The sequence below is a fragment of the Poromitra crassiceps genome (assembly GCF_964638095.1).
Source record: "Poromitra crassiceps genome assembly, chromosome: 15".
Taxonomy (NCBI): domain Eukaryota; kingdom Metazoa; phylum Chordata; class Actinopteri; order Beryciformes; family Melamphaidae; genus Poromitra; species Poromitra crassiceps.
Window position 1 is genome coordinate 29,481,867 of NC_139634.1, and position 15,807 is coordinate 29,497,673.

The window sequence follows — 15,807 nt, forward strand, 5'->3', positions numbered from 1 at the left end:
TGTAGCAATGGCAACGACGCAAACGCTAAACCTAAACCTGTCGACGTCGGTGGATGACTCGTCGTCTGAAAGCGGCCAATCTGTCTCAAGTCGGAGCTGTAACAAAAGTTTCAGGGTCGCAGAGAGAGAAAGAAGAAAACGCGAGAGGGAAGACCCGTTTGTTCTTGCGCTGAAGTACTTTTCAGAGGGTAGGCACGGCTCACAACACACCCAACAACAGCAACGCCAATGTTAGCTAGATGGCTATGGCGTAACCAATATATTATCCAGTATTTACAACAAGGAAAACAGACAGAAACTAGGCATGCATGGCCAGGAATTTTTTAAATTTTTTAATATGTGGCATAGCCTCCTGCGTTACCGATCATCAAGGTGCACGCCTAGTGAACTTAGCAACTGCTAACGTTAGCTAACTAGCTGGCGATTATAGAATGCTTAACGCTAGTTTGAGCTGTGTGTTGTAAAGCGCATGTATGGCATCATGTGAATAGACCAAATCACCGTGACGTCACCATGTAAACAAATTTACTTCCGGGTACCACTTGGGGAAGGCGGCAGGTTTAAATGTGCGTGTTGTCATATAAATGCTGTCAAACCCTCTCGTTGTTTTCGGCCGACTACTTTCAATTTAAATGGTTAAACGGTTGGTAAACATGCTTGTCCGACGTATCTATCCTTTCTTCTGTGTTTGTTTTATGTAGTGTTAGCATGCTAATAACGTTTGTTTGTCTGTCAAACTCGCTGTTTTTTTGCAGACTCGTTAACGTTACAGACAGAGCTATTGACGCCACGTTAATTTAATTTAGCTTCAAGTCTACTCTGGTCTGGTCCAACAGGTAAATTAGCTAGTCTGGTCTCCACTAACGTTAGTGAAAGTGTTGTTATGAATGATATTAAACAACAACACAACAGGGACGAAACATTTTTGTCTTCTTTGTCTGTTTTTGTCTTCAACACGTCAGTTTGTGCCGTCCACTGCCATTATAATGTGTGGACCCAGGGGTACCCGGAAGTAAATGTAAACATCCCCGCTGATTTGGTCTATACTACTATGCATAACGTTAGCTCGTTCTGACAATCTCTCTCTATCTCTCTCTCCCTTCCCCCCATCCTCCAGTTAAAGCAGGCACTCCACGTATGGGGAATGATGAGTTGGAGAGGAACCTGGTGCTGGTGGAGAGAGCGGCATACAGTAGAGGACTTACCCCAGAAGCCATCTCTATTATGTTGGAGTTTGCCATAAGCCTTCGTATGGGTAAGTTTGTTAATGTCGCTTGATAAGAGATTATGGATGATGCGTGTTTGGCTTAGTATATGGATATATTTATTCCATAGTATGTCTACTCTCTGAAGCATATTGAAAATTGGTTATTTTTTAGTGTGATAGTAGTGGGGGGGGGGGGGGGGTGAAGGTTATCTGAATTGACCAGAACTAAACAGTTAGTGACGGACAAGCCCGTCTTTTATTGTCACACAGTCACACACCAATGCGGCCACAAACACACTCATGCTGACGGTGGCCGGTGAAATTTGTCCTCTGCATTTGACCCATCCTGGCTTGTCCTTTCCTCCGGGGGGCAGGCCAGGAGCAGTGGTCGCTTTTTCTTTCCAGCGCCCGGGGACCAACTTAGGATGTTGTCGTTTTAGTGGGGGGTTATGTATGGAGGAACCCCCTGGGGAGCACGGGGAGAACATGCAAACTCCACACAGAAAGGCCCTTTCGACGAGATAACCCACCTGGGGAGTGGGCAGTGAAGATATGGGGGGGACACAACTCCAGCGCCCACAGCGTCACCAGGCGAGAATCGAACTCAGGACCTTCTAGCTGTGAGGCGATAGCGCTACCGACTGTGCCACCGTGCCCCCATTTTTTTTTTAAATATAATTAAGCAATAAGCCCCAAGGGGTCATGGTTTACAGTGATTTTACGATTGCTGAGTGGGGTCTAACCCCTCTGTGAATATATCTATAGTTTCATTGACCAATTACAAACATTTTGGAGGTAAACATTGCTTATGCAGTAGATGTGATATGTAATTATCAGTTTGATGTGAACATAGTTTTCATAAGTTTCGAACACAAATTGTCTGCCTTGAAACACCTGTGTTAAGTAGGTGGTGTCTAGTCTAGGGCTGGGCAATTAACCAAAAATGTATACCAACATGTAGAACCTCTAACTGACTTAATCTTGCTGGTGTCAATTCATTTAGTAATTAAATTAAATGAAGAATGTTAATTTGGTTAATACTTTCCCCAATGCATGTGATAATGAAAAACATAGTACAGAACTTGTCAGAGAACTATGAGGGCAGTGTTAAAAAGAAATATACAAAATAAATAATTGTTCATTAATCGTAAACGAGAAAAGTTTGAAATAATCGTGATATTGATTTGAAGTCATATCGCCCAGCCCAGGTGGTGTCTCTTAATAATCTACATGTGTTTTTCTTTTTGCGGTCTCTGCTCTGTGTAGGACGTGGTCCGTGTGTCCGAGTGCTGAAGTGTCTGATCCCTGCCACCGTGGTGCCACAGGAGGCCGTTGTTGGAGCGGTAGCTTGGCTGTGTGTCGGCAAAATAGCGATCTCTACACAAGTAAAGACCAAATAATTGATTGACTTACAACTGTCTTACAATGTCATTTGTGTTGGGCTTGCCTATAATACCTCCTCAGATCAGTGTGTGTGTGTGTGTGTGTGTGTGGTGGTGGGGGGGCACTTTTGCCCCCGCTGTCTGAAAAATGGGGGCATTTACAACATTTTGGGGGCACTTAAAAAATATATAATTACCGGTAGTGCATAAAGTTGCTAAAGCATAGTGTGAACAACAGCGCTGTTTGTGTGAGTGTGTCCTTCCTCTGGCAACCACCAGCTTGTGCTGAGTGTGGTTTAGGGATGGAAATTGAATGAAAATGTAATGATCAAAATCTTAATTACTGGGGGACATTTTTGCCCCTCGATCATGGTTTTTAGGGGCATTCTGAGATTTCTTGGGGCATTTTTGCCCTTGGCCCTGGCTAAATTCATACACTGGCAGATGCAACAGAAAAGAGCACCCCACCCTCTCCTAATTAAGACCCCATAGATTCACCCTATTTTGCTAAATTAAATTACAGTCCACATGAAGTGACAAAACTTTAAAGCAAAATATTTTGCCTTTTTTTATATCAAGTGATCACAGACGTGCTGGTTTGGCAAACATGACCATGCTGTATGCCAACTGCTGATCATGTGACGCTATATGATTCTGGGTATTTAATACGGACTGTAAATAAAATGGACCTAACCACTCCCGTTTTGGGATGATCAATGTTTGAAACCTAGTGTGGCCTGTCACTATCTTGGGGCCCTTGCGCAGCTCGCACGAGACGAGGGGTTTCCCAGAGCCACAGCTCGGCCTGCTATTGGTCCGTGATCGGCAAGCTGCATGCTCCCTGGACAGGCAACCTGTCAATCACAAAGAGAGAAGGTCCACACACCGAGGGTCCATCAGTGATTCTGTATTTGCAACGTTTCGATCTCAAGGATCTTTGTCAAGCAAAAAGTCTTTCTTTCTTTTTCATGTATGTGTGAATGCCACTGTGTGGCTCTTTGCTGGTTCCTCCCTGGTGCTGGGAGCAGCAGGTGGCATTGATCTAGGCTGATTAATGCTTGCCTGTATGTAAGTCATCCATCTCACTGAGTACGTTTACATGCACACAATATTCCGGCTTTTGCACATATTCGGAAAATGACAATATTCTGACTAAATGAATAATCCACTAATATTCCCGTTTACACGTAAAGGGTGGGGGGGTGCAGGTAGAATCAGCAGAGTTTTTCTGTTGAGAATAAACAGAGCAGCTTACCAGCATCACTTGGTCCATTTCAGGAGCTTGCTGTTTGGTGTTGCGATATTTGCACATTCAAGTCTTTCATAAAAAGTAGGCTAGTAGCCTACGTTATTACCTTGCAGGCTCACGAAACATTTTGGACTTCCGTGGGCACCACTCTCTCTTTAAATATCTCTCTTTAAATCGATGTTTCTCATCTGCTCCCGATCAGAAATGTCGGCTTTTCTTTTCGCATGCCAGAGATGGTGGGGATTATATGATTATATCAACTCTTCTAGTGCTTTCTAGCACACATCAGTTGCCCGCAAACAGGCAACATGCGTCGCAAACTGCAGTAAAAACCCTGATTGAGACGCATATTCCGAATACGCTGTATACATGATCAAAGAATCATCCTAAAACCCGAATAATACTGGAATAACCCACATCATGTCTTACTCAGAAAATGCTAAATTCGGAAAAAGGCCAAATTCGGAAAATGCAACTGGAATATGCTGTTTACATGACCCTTATCAAATTCAGAATATTGTCATTTTCCGAATAATAGTGTATTGTATGCATGTAAACGTAGTCACTGTCTCATCCATTGCTTGACAATGATCCTCGAGATCGAAACGTTGCAAATAAAGAAGCACTGATGGAGCCTCAGTGTGCGGACCTTCTCTCTCTGTTATAGTTATGTTTTGTCCAGCACCTGTAACTTCTTTCTTGGATGTGTGCGCATATTTGTTTTTTCACTGTGACCTGTCAATCACACCCAAAAACATAGTCTTTTATATCATCTATTTTACTCTAAACGGGTGAGTTATATAAAAATACACCTGTCAAAAATGGAGAGAATGCACACCATGAAATCTCAACGAGGTGCCGGTGACGGACAAGAATCTATAAAAAGAATAGAAACCGCACACTCTGGCTCCGATGCAATGAATTTAATAAAAAGACAACGTTTCGGCCTGGTGGCCTTTGTCAAGTCATGTACAAACAAGGTGAAGAGCACAGTCTTGTAACAGAGACACACCTAGTCCACAGGTGCAGCCAATCAATTAGAATCAGGTGCAGCCAATCAATTAGAATCAGTCAGTCACTGCAAGTGAATGAGAACTTACAAGTGATCCAAGTGTGAAAAGCACAATTTTCCAATGACAAAAAAGTTACAATATAGAACCTTTACAGCCAAACAAACAATGAATGGTAAAAACCATCCAGGGTGAGAATTCACATTGGTTCATTTAGGTGTTCCAGTCCTGGGTCCCTGGTTGGTGCGTTGGTTGCACCTCCTTCCTGCCTTTTGGATGCGGGGTGGCAGCTGTGAAAGAGGTCCATTGTAACCTTGTAACACCATCTCCTTTGTGAGAGGCCGAAACGTTGTCTTTTTATTAAATTCATTGCATCGGAGCCAGAGTGTGCGGTTTCTATTCTTTTTATATAAAAATACATCCCCTGTACAGTAGTCATGAAAAGTGAAATTAGCTACAGTATATAGACCAAACCCGTGTTTTGAACCAAGCACTGTAAACATGCTTATTCCTGTTACAAAGTCGGGCATTTTAACATGGAGTGTGAGTTTAATTTATCTGTTCGCGTTACCAGTGGCCATTTTGTGAAATGACTGTTTGTGGAGCTGACAGTCACCCGACCAATTTTTAAGCTGCAGGCTGTGAATTAAGACCACTAAATTAAGATGTCTGTTTACTTTGTATTCATGCATTATTCAGTCTGGAGAAATAACTGGAAATCAACAAAACCACACCTATTGTGTATAAGAGGTTCTATGTCGTGATGAGTGAGTGTTTGTTTACCTGCCTGTCGTGCCTGAGAGTCTGTATGTGTCATGTCTGGTTAGGTTTTAACCTAATAATTCATGAATCGGAGTGTGTCCAATGCATGTATCCATATGTTCCCAGGTTCTTTTCATAAAATGGGTGTTGACCATTTTTAACATGATTGACGCTAAGGACAAGCTTCGAGCCATCTACGGCTTCCTCTTCAACTTTGTGACAGAGGAAAATCTGGTATGTGTCGTGAGGATCTTGGTATTTTTGTAATAAGCTGCTTACCACAAATGTGACGGCATCAAATCAAATTTGTATACTATTTATTTACAACTGTTTGAGCAAGGCAATCCGAAGTTTACTAATCTTAATTCAACATTTGATTTAAAGGGCATATTTATATTTGTATCTGTCAGAGCTTAGAATAAATACTGCATGAATAAATTGGCAAATGCTACTTGGTTTATGTATGCTGTGCCCCAGGCGCAGAAACAGTCTCAGGGAGCTAGAGGGAGCTAAATGTCTGCCTGACTAGAAAGACGGACCATTAGTTGATCCGGTTCAGGTCAAGCATAAAGTTTATAGACGACAACAGGGTTTGTTTTGGTGGAGTTAATCATCTCAATTCTCCATCTTAATTGTGGTTTGTGACTGCACCAGTCCCTCATTTTGATGTTTGTGAATTAATGATCAAATTGTGTTGCAATTTTTTCAGTGTCCTTTCATCTGTCATCTGTTGTGCCTTTTGACCCGAAAGGAAAATGGTAAGCCAAACATGATCACACCCGGGGTAATATTACATGTTTTTTGTTTTTTTTATATATACATCTGCCATTGATTCGTTTTCCCGGGTTCCTCCATTATCCCATGTTTATGTTTGTGTTGTCTTCATCCCTTCACTAAGCATAATCCACTGCTTCACTCTCTCTTCCCGCCCATCATAGTGCAACTCTACAGATTCAGGAAGCTGATGGATCTACAGTCTAAACAGGTAACCGTCCTCTGTTTGCCCTTTGCAGATTTTATGTGATCAAATGTCATAGATTCAACCTCCCGTTTCCACATCTCAGTTCTTCCATCTGTCAGAAAACGAGTACATGACCTCCTCATTCATTCAATCCATTGACTCAATCAATGATACATTTGAGGAGGGATATACTGTTCCCATAAACTGTTTATCTGTTTATCTGTACTGTTCCCATAAACACTTTATCCTCCCATATATAATTTGCATATAATTAGAAACCTCAATCAAATGCCTAGCTCAAAGACGTGTCCGAAACAGTCTGTTCATATGATCTCCTTTCTCCTCAGGGCAACAAGCCGTATCTCTTGCACTTACTGTTGCTGTACAAAGTGTTTTGCCCCGAGTTGGTGACGCTCTCCATCCCGTCACGAATCAGGGTTTGTACATGGACTGTGCGCTGCACGCCCACTTTGCTTTCATTATAACATGATGATCATCAAAAGCACCGTAGTGATCGTGTTCGTGCTCTTGTCTTTCAGGCTGGTTTCAGGAGTCACAACGGCCCCTGGAAATCAGCATTGAATGCGGTGCAGAAAAGGAACAACTCCCAGGTTGTCCCCGACATCAGTCTGACCTTTGGGATGAAAGATAAGACCAAAACTAGGAAAAGGGTATGGACATGCGTTGATTTTGTCTGATTCGGTTGTTTGAAGTTTGAAAATTGATGTTTTTCCTTTCATGTTTGCATCAGGATTAATTCCAGGAAATGAAATAGCCTAGGCTTGCCTGCATACTCATTTGCCTGTTTTTCTATACTGTCCCAGAAACATCTGGAACTGCCACCATTGCGTGCTGCGGTCCACACCGAGGCTCAGACCGACGCCATCTCCAGCAGAAAGGTGGTTCCTCTGGTGCAGATTGACTCTTTCTCTCAACTGCTGGAAAATCTCCACCTTATCGAGGTCAGTTATCCCAGGACAACTCTTTGAATTCTACTTCTGAATCTGCTTCAGTCTCTCTCTCTCTCTCTCTCTCTCTCTCAGCCTCTACCTCTCTGTACCTCAGGCTCTGCCACCACTGTTGGTAGTGCTATAGCCCCAAAACACCTGGATTAGGAACAGATGGAAGATGATCATTTAAGCAGCAGAATAAAGTTCATGTCAATTTCCAAATTCTGCACGCCACTAGAATGAATGATCCCACTAACTTGTGATATTTCATCATGGCCACTGGGTGGCACTGTGTCACTTGTATATTTTTGCCTGGATCAAGTATCAGGCCACAGGTACTGGTCATTTCTTTATTACATTCATGCTTAAAGCAGTTTCCTGACCACTCTGCTTGTCATTTACTTACTGAACGTGCCGTTGCTCTGTTTACAGCCTTCATCATTGGTTTGTTTATCCTCTATGAACAATGAAAAGAGATGTATCTGAGTAATCCATTGAAAAAGTCACAAAGCGAACGGCCATTTAAAAAGCCCTCCCCATAAATGTTTGTTTGCTCTGCAGATCCAATGACCCCGATAAACCAACACGCATCATTTAAAATGGCTTAAGGGCTTTTATGCTTCATGCTACATAAATGTATCTTTCACTGCTTACAAAGCCAACATGGGTATTAATAAGGTGCTCAGATGGCGAATAGCATCAACAGTTTTTATAGCCGAGGAGCCGTAGTTTACCATGTGCCTGGAAGGACAGATGAGTACAGTCAATCATCTAGATGAAAACTATTCAGGGGGATCATTGATTCTCTCCTCCCTCGCCTGCACTCGCCTTGTTAAAACCACAATGTTGCTTTCTCAGAATAACGATGCATTTGCCCCGTAATTATTGGAAGAGCGAGCCGTGTCCGTCGACAATCTGTCTTCCCCGTGGTTCTAATTCAGTTTTTATACTTGACAAAGTCCCCATATTGGGAAGCAGCTGTTCAAACACACCAGGAGACTGGAAAATGTCTTGAGTGTTGGGAGAAATGTCCCAATGCTGGCATTATGAGGATTACTGGATAGCGAAGAATTAGCCCAGTAGCGGATTGATGGCCCACTCAGTGAAAACAAGGATTCGTCTTCAGTAGGTGAACTAATCTCCTGATTTGAGCCGATTTAGCACAGAGATCAGCTTTGTGCCCTGGCCTTTAGGTGTGTGTCACACACACACACACACACACACACACACACACACACACACACACACACACACACACACACGTGTTTATACTGTATGTCTGTCTTTGATGTGATTTGACTAGAGAGACCATGTGGCTACAGGTAGGTGGGCTGGCCGGGGGGGCAGTGGATGGGGGATGGTTGTGGCCTTGTGGGGGTGCCTTATTCTTGTATTCTCTTATATTGTCAATAGGATATTATCAATAAAGGATCCCATTACCTGGATGACAAAAAATGATCCAACTTTAGATGGTTCCGTTAGTCCTTTGAAAATATTTTTCAATAGCTGGATTGAGGGAGAATACATTCAGAGTCAAAAATGTAATATTACCGTTATCAGTATATACTGACTAGCAGCTAGACCACGAACGAACAGGTATGGGAGGGGTAGAGCAAGGGGAGATTGTCCACTGGTTAATCGATCGCGGATGGCGGTGTTCTCTCGGACAGATTTAGATTAATAATAATGAAATAAAATAAAACTATAATGGGTCACCAAATATATCCTTTGCCGGCCATAATTATACCTGGGCAGCCTGCCTGTGTGTGGGAAACACTGAACGGTTTCTTTATTACATCTCTGTGCTACTCATAGTCAGTCATGCATATTTTATACTATTGTCCACTATTATTTATCTGACTTTTTCTTTGGATGTATGTTTTTTCCCTCCCTTCATTTACGCCAGCTGCCCGCTCAGATGGGCTCTCTGCTGGGCAACACTTTGACACTGCAGTACCTGGACTGTGTACAGGATGAGTCTTCCTTCCTACGCCTAAACTACTGGATTGGCCATGCTCTCCACGAAGGTAAGGGCGATAGCAACTACAAAACGACTTCCATCAGGAAGATGCATCGAAAGCAAAGCTCACCTCGAGTTGAACCCAAACAACGTTATCTAGTTTGCATATCAAGGGGATTCTTTCAGGGAAAGATTTTAAAAGAGAGGGAGGATCTGTCAAAAGACATAAAATCGGAAATCGTCTTGCTTTTTTCCTTTTGTTCCCTTGACCATTTCATCTGCTAAATCCCCCTTTTCTCTTTCTTTGAAGAGTTTTTATTCTGCAGCGACAGAGGAGGCTCCCAGAATTCAGAGGAGGCTCTACAGTTTTTGGACACGTTGCTGACCACAGAGCAGTTTCTCCAGGTGAGGCTCACCCTTCAGGCCCGACGCCGACCTCTCTCTCACACACACCGGTCTTCCCGTGCACTCAGCTGACACTCACTGCTTATTAATAAGTGATACAACAGACATGTTTTTTTTGTGTCCAATTTGCTCACCCAGGAGGGATTCTCCAGCACAGAGACCTTTCTCTACAGATTTCTCACCGTCTGGGATGGTTCCCTCTTCCGCCCGCAGATCCTCAGCCTGCTGACCAACATCGCCGCTCCCCCCAGTTCCCGTGAGTCCTCCACCACTTGTGTCTGTCAGTCAGTCTGTCTCCCTCATTCTCTCGGTGTCTCTGTCACACACAGACACACTCGATTTCCGGCCCAGCCGTGCAGTCTCCCCAAATTAAAATGCATCCACATGCCCATGTTAGCCAGGCCTCCCATATTCTGCCATGTGCTGGGAATTGCACGGTGGCGCACTGACTGATGTGGCCGATGCGACTGTAATCCTCTATCTCTCCCCAGGTATCCAACAGCTCCTGTTTGAGCCCCTCATGCAGCTGTTCTTCACATCCACGCTGTTTTTCAAGGTAGAGAATGGTAGCTTTCGACTAGTAGTACGACTAGCTTGCTGCTACTGTATTTGACTCAGACAGAGAAACTCTGACTGTTGCCTAATAAAGCAGAACCCTAGATGACATTTTGTATTTATAAAGCAGTAGCACTCATTATGGCTCTTACTCGAGGCGCCGAGCGCGTTCTCACTGTGATTAACCCTTTCCCCTCCTCTTTGTGTGTGGGCACTCTTTCCAGTGTGCTTTGATAGAGTGTCTGAACAGTATGCTGTTGCAGTGGCTGACCCGGCACTCTGTGTACTCTCACGAGGATGGCTTGGAGATCAGCGTTAACAGCCACGCCCCCATGTAAGTCTCACACATACGTCCTGTTCCTGGGGACCCGGGCATAAACGAGCAGTAGACCTCAAACACGTCATGAGAATTGATTCATTGATTACAATGTAGCACTGTAACCATTTTCTCACACCTACGCAGTCCTTTCAGGCTCCAAACGGACACGTGTGTTGAGGTGACTGACTCTCTGCTGTGCCCTCTTTTCCAGGAACATGAGTCTGTCAGGGTACCAGGATTCCTTGATGGAACTGGTGCATTTCGTGGGCCGCCTCTCTTCTGCGGGCCTTCAGCTTGAAGGCTGCCACCCTCTCTTGCTCAGTTTCACCCTGGACTTCTACGAGACGGTAACTAGGCTCATGCTGATGCATGTCTTTACTTTGTCCCTTTTGTACGGCACGATCAAATCACAATCAATCCCTGGACTTGTTAGCTGCCTCTATAGCAGGGGTTTTCAAAGTCTGAGACTGTGGGCCTCCCCCCAGACAAAGCTTGGAAAACTGAGCCCCCCTCGCTCTATTCCTGGATGCCTATGGGGTCATGATTATGTTATTTGATCCCATAGATAGATACTCAACAATTGAGTTAAGACATCCTTCAGACTACACCAAATACATACAAATGTCTGTCTGAAGGCATTAATCTGTTCCAACTCAGGGAAAGTGGGGGAAAACAGTCAAATTCCCCCAAACTGCTGTATCTCTGAACTATCTCTTTAACCGAATCACACACATTTATGCTATCCTATGAGATCTCCTTTTAACTCATTGAGTGCCAGCCACTTTTGGAGAACGGACGCTCCCAGTGCCAGAGTTTCAGAGCGTTTTCAGTGATTTCTCGAGGCCCACAGAATATTGTGTGATATTACTATGTAAACACCGAACACGCAAAAAGAACGATGAGACTCTATTCTATCATCAGCAAAAACAGGTTTATTGATATCATTTTCCGTTCTTTAGTTATCAGCCGGAGAAGATAGCTTGATTTAACCAAAAACAGCCGTTTTTTTCTAGAAGCTGAGATAAAGAGCCTTTTGTGAAATTAAACATTTCATGCACATCACTGACCTAAGCTAATATTTTCTGATGTAGTCACACCTCAAAAATAATTTCCTTCAATAGAACAGCGAAAACCAAGGAATTTTGTTTGGCAAAACAATATTTTTTAGCTGCAACCAGCAGCGCTGGCCCCTGCGTGCGCTGCTGGTTGCAGCTTCTTGCTGGTCTTGATTTGCTGCTGGTGGGCATCAGATATTCTGGCTTGCGTTTGCCAATCCTGTCCTGCTGTCTGGGTCAGTGTTGTGTGCTGCTCTGCGTGCCCCCCCCCCCCCCCCCCCTCAACTGCACACTCCTCCTCCGTATGGGAGTGTCTCTGGGGCTTTCTGCTGCGTTTGCTCTGCACTGAAAAGTCCGCTACATCCAGCTTTTTTACAGCGTTCCGCGTGTATTTGTCACCAGCTCCCATGCTTCCATTTGAGAATAATAACAACTAATAACAAAATCATGCGGATGGGCTATCGCAGCGGACACGGAGGTGCTCAATTGTGGAAGCAGATTGGCTGCTGCAGGCACAGCTAACGTTATGCTTCATGCATTTCCCCAACGACTTCTTCTCTGTTTTTTCCTCGCCTTTCTGTAATCTGGAGAGCACTGTCGCCACCTAATGGGTCCCTAAAATAGCTTTTACACATTCAACAGCCACCATACTTTCACAGGAGATGGATCTGGCTTTGATGCACGTCCCACCGTCAAAAAACGCAATTGACGAACATACTCGTCCTTGGCACTCTACGTTACTAAACCAATTGACGAACATACTCGTCCATGGCACTCAATGAGTTAATAACCAATGATATAATTTTTCACTTCCATTCACTGAGCCTCCCCTGAAACTGCTTGGGGACCCCCTGGGAAGGCCCGCCTCCCACTTTGAAAACCTCTGCTCACCTCTGCTCGGTCACTGTGCATGTGCTTGGGTCTATGCATGCTCATTTCTCTCCTCCCCCCCAGGTGTGTGACATGTTTCTGAAGTTTGGGCTCCCCCTGGTGGTGTTGCCCCCAAAGGGAGTGTTTTACCTGGCCCTGTTTGCCACTGACCCCGTTAGTGTGGACAGACTGGCCCACATCATCTACAGGTGAGGACTCATCATTTCCATGCTACAGACTACTGTCACACGATTATCTTGATCTCAACCTCGTACACACACACACACACACACACACACACACACACACACACACACACACCAGCTGTATGTTGAGTGCAAAATACCCTGCATGTAATATGTCATTTGTATTATGCATGTTTGATGATGAAAAGGACCTGGAATCAGAAATGGCTTCATCGCACTTCTTCAGTTAATCTGACATGTACGATTTATGATAATGAAAGGCTAAGAGGCAATACACTTAAGCTCTCCTGTCCTCTCATATGTAGAATTCAAGCATAATTTACAACAAGCTTGAATTGCATACATCCTACGATGTCAGCTAACTGACTGTAGCCTGGGGAAGTGAAGTAAAACTATTCCAAAGCAAAGCATAAATATTGTGACAAAAGAACGCTGTTGTACTCTGCATCTTCTTTCAGGGCTCGTGCGGGTCACGGTGATAACTAATGAGGTTAAATATATACTTCAACATGTTTAGCTTGCTGGAAATGAGCATGTCAACAGAGTTGCTTATCCTACAATTCCGGATCAGAGGTCACTGCTTTTTTTCCTTTTCTTTTTGCAGGTACAAGGTGAATTTGAGATCCGCCAAGCAACAAGAAAGACGGGGAGAGGTAAGGACAACTATCTGTCGTGAGGTTTATTGATCTAAATCTAACTACGGTAATCATCAATCGCAAAGCAAAAAACACACACCAAAAAAAGAAACAGGCATTTATTTGCTTCAATCACTGAACTCAACCGGCCTTTATTTGGGACAGGCATCTATAATACAGCAATGAATTATATTTATGTAGGACACTGAAATATAGTGCAACGAAATCTCAAGGTACAAGATCGGACAGGCCTTTAATTCCTTTTTAATACGACTGGCCCTATATGACACAAACTGTCACTGCACCTTATCAAGGAAAAGTGACCCAGTAAACGGCTTGTAAATTCATCAAGCGCAGCAAACATTAGAGATCATGTTAATGAGGCCTCGTATAATATGATGTCTCGCATAATATCCAACCTTGGTGAAGTTCTCAAGATATTTAGACATGCAGTGTTTTGATTGAACGCTCTTTTCTCTCTCTCTTTCCCACCCCCACTTTCTATCTTTCTTTCATCTAATTCTCTTCCCACTCTGTCTTGCCTTCGACTCTCATCTGTTTTTCAGCTGTCCTTTCACATCAGCCAACAGACGTACGCTCAGTTAAACCACTACCTGATGGCCATGGGCCACTGCCTGTGGAACGACAAGATGTTCCAGCCGGGCACAGGGATCGAGCTGGGAGAGGAGCTGCTGGCGGCGTGCAAAGTGCCGCAGTACTGGGCCAGCTTCAACCTCATCCGCCACCCTGCCTTCTTGAGCTACGCTGTCGACTTTCACCACAAGGTGGGTGTGTGGCATTTTGGATGCTTTGGTCCACTTTATGATTTGTCTTGTGCAGAGAGATTTGGATAGGCTCCTGTCTGGTGCAGCACAGCCCCGGGGGGTGGGGGGTGAAACAAACATTATTCTTCTAGCCTTTTTCCTCTCCCTTTTTGGGGGGGTGAGGGATTATTGCCTTTATTGGATAGGACAGTAGAAAGACAGGAGACAGGTGAGCAGAGAGAGGGCATGACATGTGGCAAAGGACCATGGGTCGGATTCGAACCTCGGCCACACGAGGGACTAAGCCTTGGTGGTACGCGCTCTAGCAGGTGAGCCCCCTAGCCTTTTTTAAAAACACCTGCTGAAAAGTTCATGCTGACTTCCAGTCTGTAAGAGGCGTTTGATGTACCAGTAGGCAGCCAGTTGGTTAACAGACTTACAGGCCAGACAAGGAGACAAATGTCCTATTAATGTATCTTTCATGGAAGATCCATTAATACAGTAGCGCATTTTATTATTCATGGGAGCTGCATGAGACGTGAGTTTTCATCATATTTAATAATACACGTACCTTCTTTTGGTTCTGTCCGAGCGCAACTTCCAGCGATGTTCTGCTGAGATTTACTAGATGTGGGTTGACAATGAATATTTATGTTCCCTCTTTATCAGTGTTGGCCAGAGTGCAGGAGCAGGGACCTCAATTCCATAAAGGTATGGCTGGTCTCCTTTTCATTTCCTCCTTGTTAATAGACTTCACGTGTAGTGAATGATGTCAGTTTGAAGTTTAGCATTCATATTTCATAGACTTTTTTCTTTTCTTTTTCTTTTTGCAATGATCAGAGAGACCTGTTTGATCGTGGAAGTCTTTAGACGTCCTGTATATAACTGTGCGTGTGCATGTTTTCAGAGTTCCAAGGCATGGACAAAGGGCTGGTACCTGGAGTATCTGTTTTCCCAGGGCTTTGACGGCCTTAAAGAGTTTGTTCAGTTTGTCGTCGGGTGGCGACCCACAGCGGACGAGTGACAGGGCGACAGTCGGTCCACAGCCCAGAGAGGTAGACACTCAACTCAATGGGAAAGAATAAACACAACCTCTTGGATCTGACAAATCTCACCTTATAAAAGACTTGTACATATTTCATCCCCTCATCTCTTCCAAAGCAAGAAAATACAAATACAAAACTCCTTTCCCCTTTTGAACCCCATTGAACCAAACCCATCAACCCAACTATTTGTATCTATTTTGTATTTTTATGTACATAAATGTAATGTATATCTTGCATTTTTCAACAGTTTTTTTTTTGGCGATGCAAATACAAATGCCGTGTCCAGAATAAACAAATTTGTATTTTTACTTAGGATTGAATTACGGTAGTTACTTTGAATTAAGATTGTTAGTTTACTTCTATGTTTTATTGTCCATTCTTATACAGCTTGCATCTGTCCTTCCTGTGGTTCTTGCACATTGATAGAAATAACTGAGCTTAGGACTTTAACTGAAGAAGAAATAAAGAAAT

At 43.8% G+C, this 15,807-nt stretch overlaps 1 protein-coding gene across 1 annotated transcript; it reads left to right on the plus strand.

The window, feature by feature from the left end:
- On the plus strand, positions 1–15,567 carry cenpi (centromere protein I). Its single transcript, XM_083652460.1, has 20 exons — positions 1–188; positions 1,118–1,255; positions 2,474–2,592; positions 5,737–5,844; positions 6,320–6,368; positions 6,549–6,595; positions 6,919–7,008; positions 7,111–7,242; positions 7,396–7,533; positions 9,428–9,548; positions 9,792–9,886; positions 10,025–10,142; positions 10,378–10,442; positions 10,666–10,775; positions 10,972–11,107; positions 12,770–12,894; positions 13,496–13,544; positions 14,093–14,311; positions 14,960–15,001; positions 15,198–15,567. The coding sequence occupies exons 1-20, from the start codon at positions 8–10 to the stop codon at positions 15,312–15,314; spliced, it is 2,199 nt and encodes a 732-aa protein (XP_083508586.1). The 5' UTR covers positions 1–7; the 3' UTR covers positions 15,315–15,567.
- Positions 15,568–15,807: the final 240 nt, after the last annotated feature.

Bases quoted from the DNA above. Each gene is read 5' to 3' on its own strand.
- cenpi (XM_083652460.1), top strand. From the start codon at position 8: ATGGCAACGACGCAAACGCTAAACCTAAACCTGTCGACGTCGGTGGAT. The intron at 12,895-13,495 runs GTGAGGACTCAT...TTCTTTTTGCAG, and splicing joins CTGGCCCACATCATCTACAG to GTACAAGGTGAATTTGAGAT. The intron at 15,002-15,197 runs GTATGGCTGGTC...GCATGTTTTCAG, and splicing joins GGGACCTCAATTCCATAAAG to AGTTCCAAGGCATGGACAAA.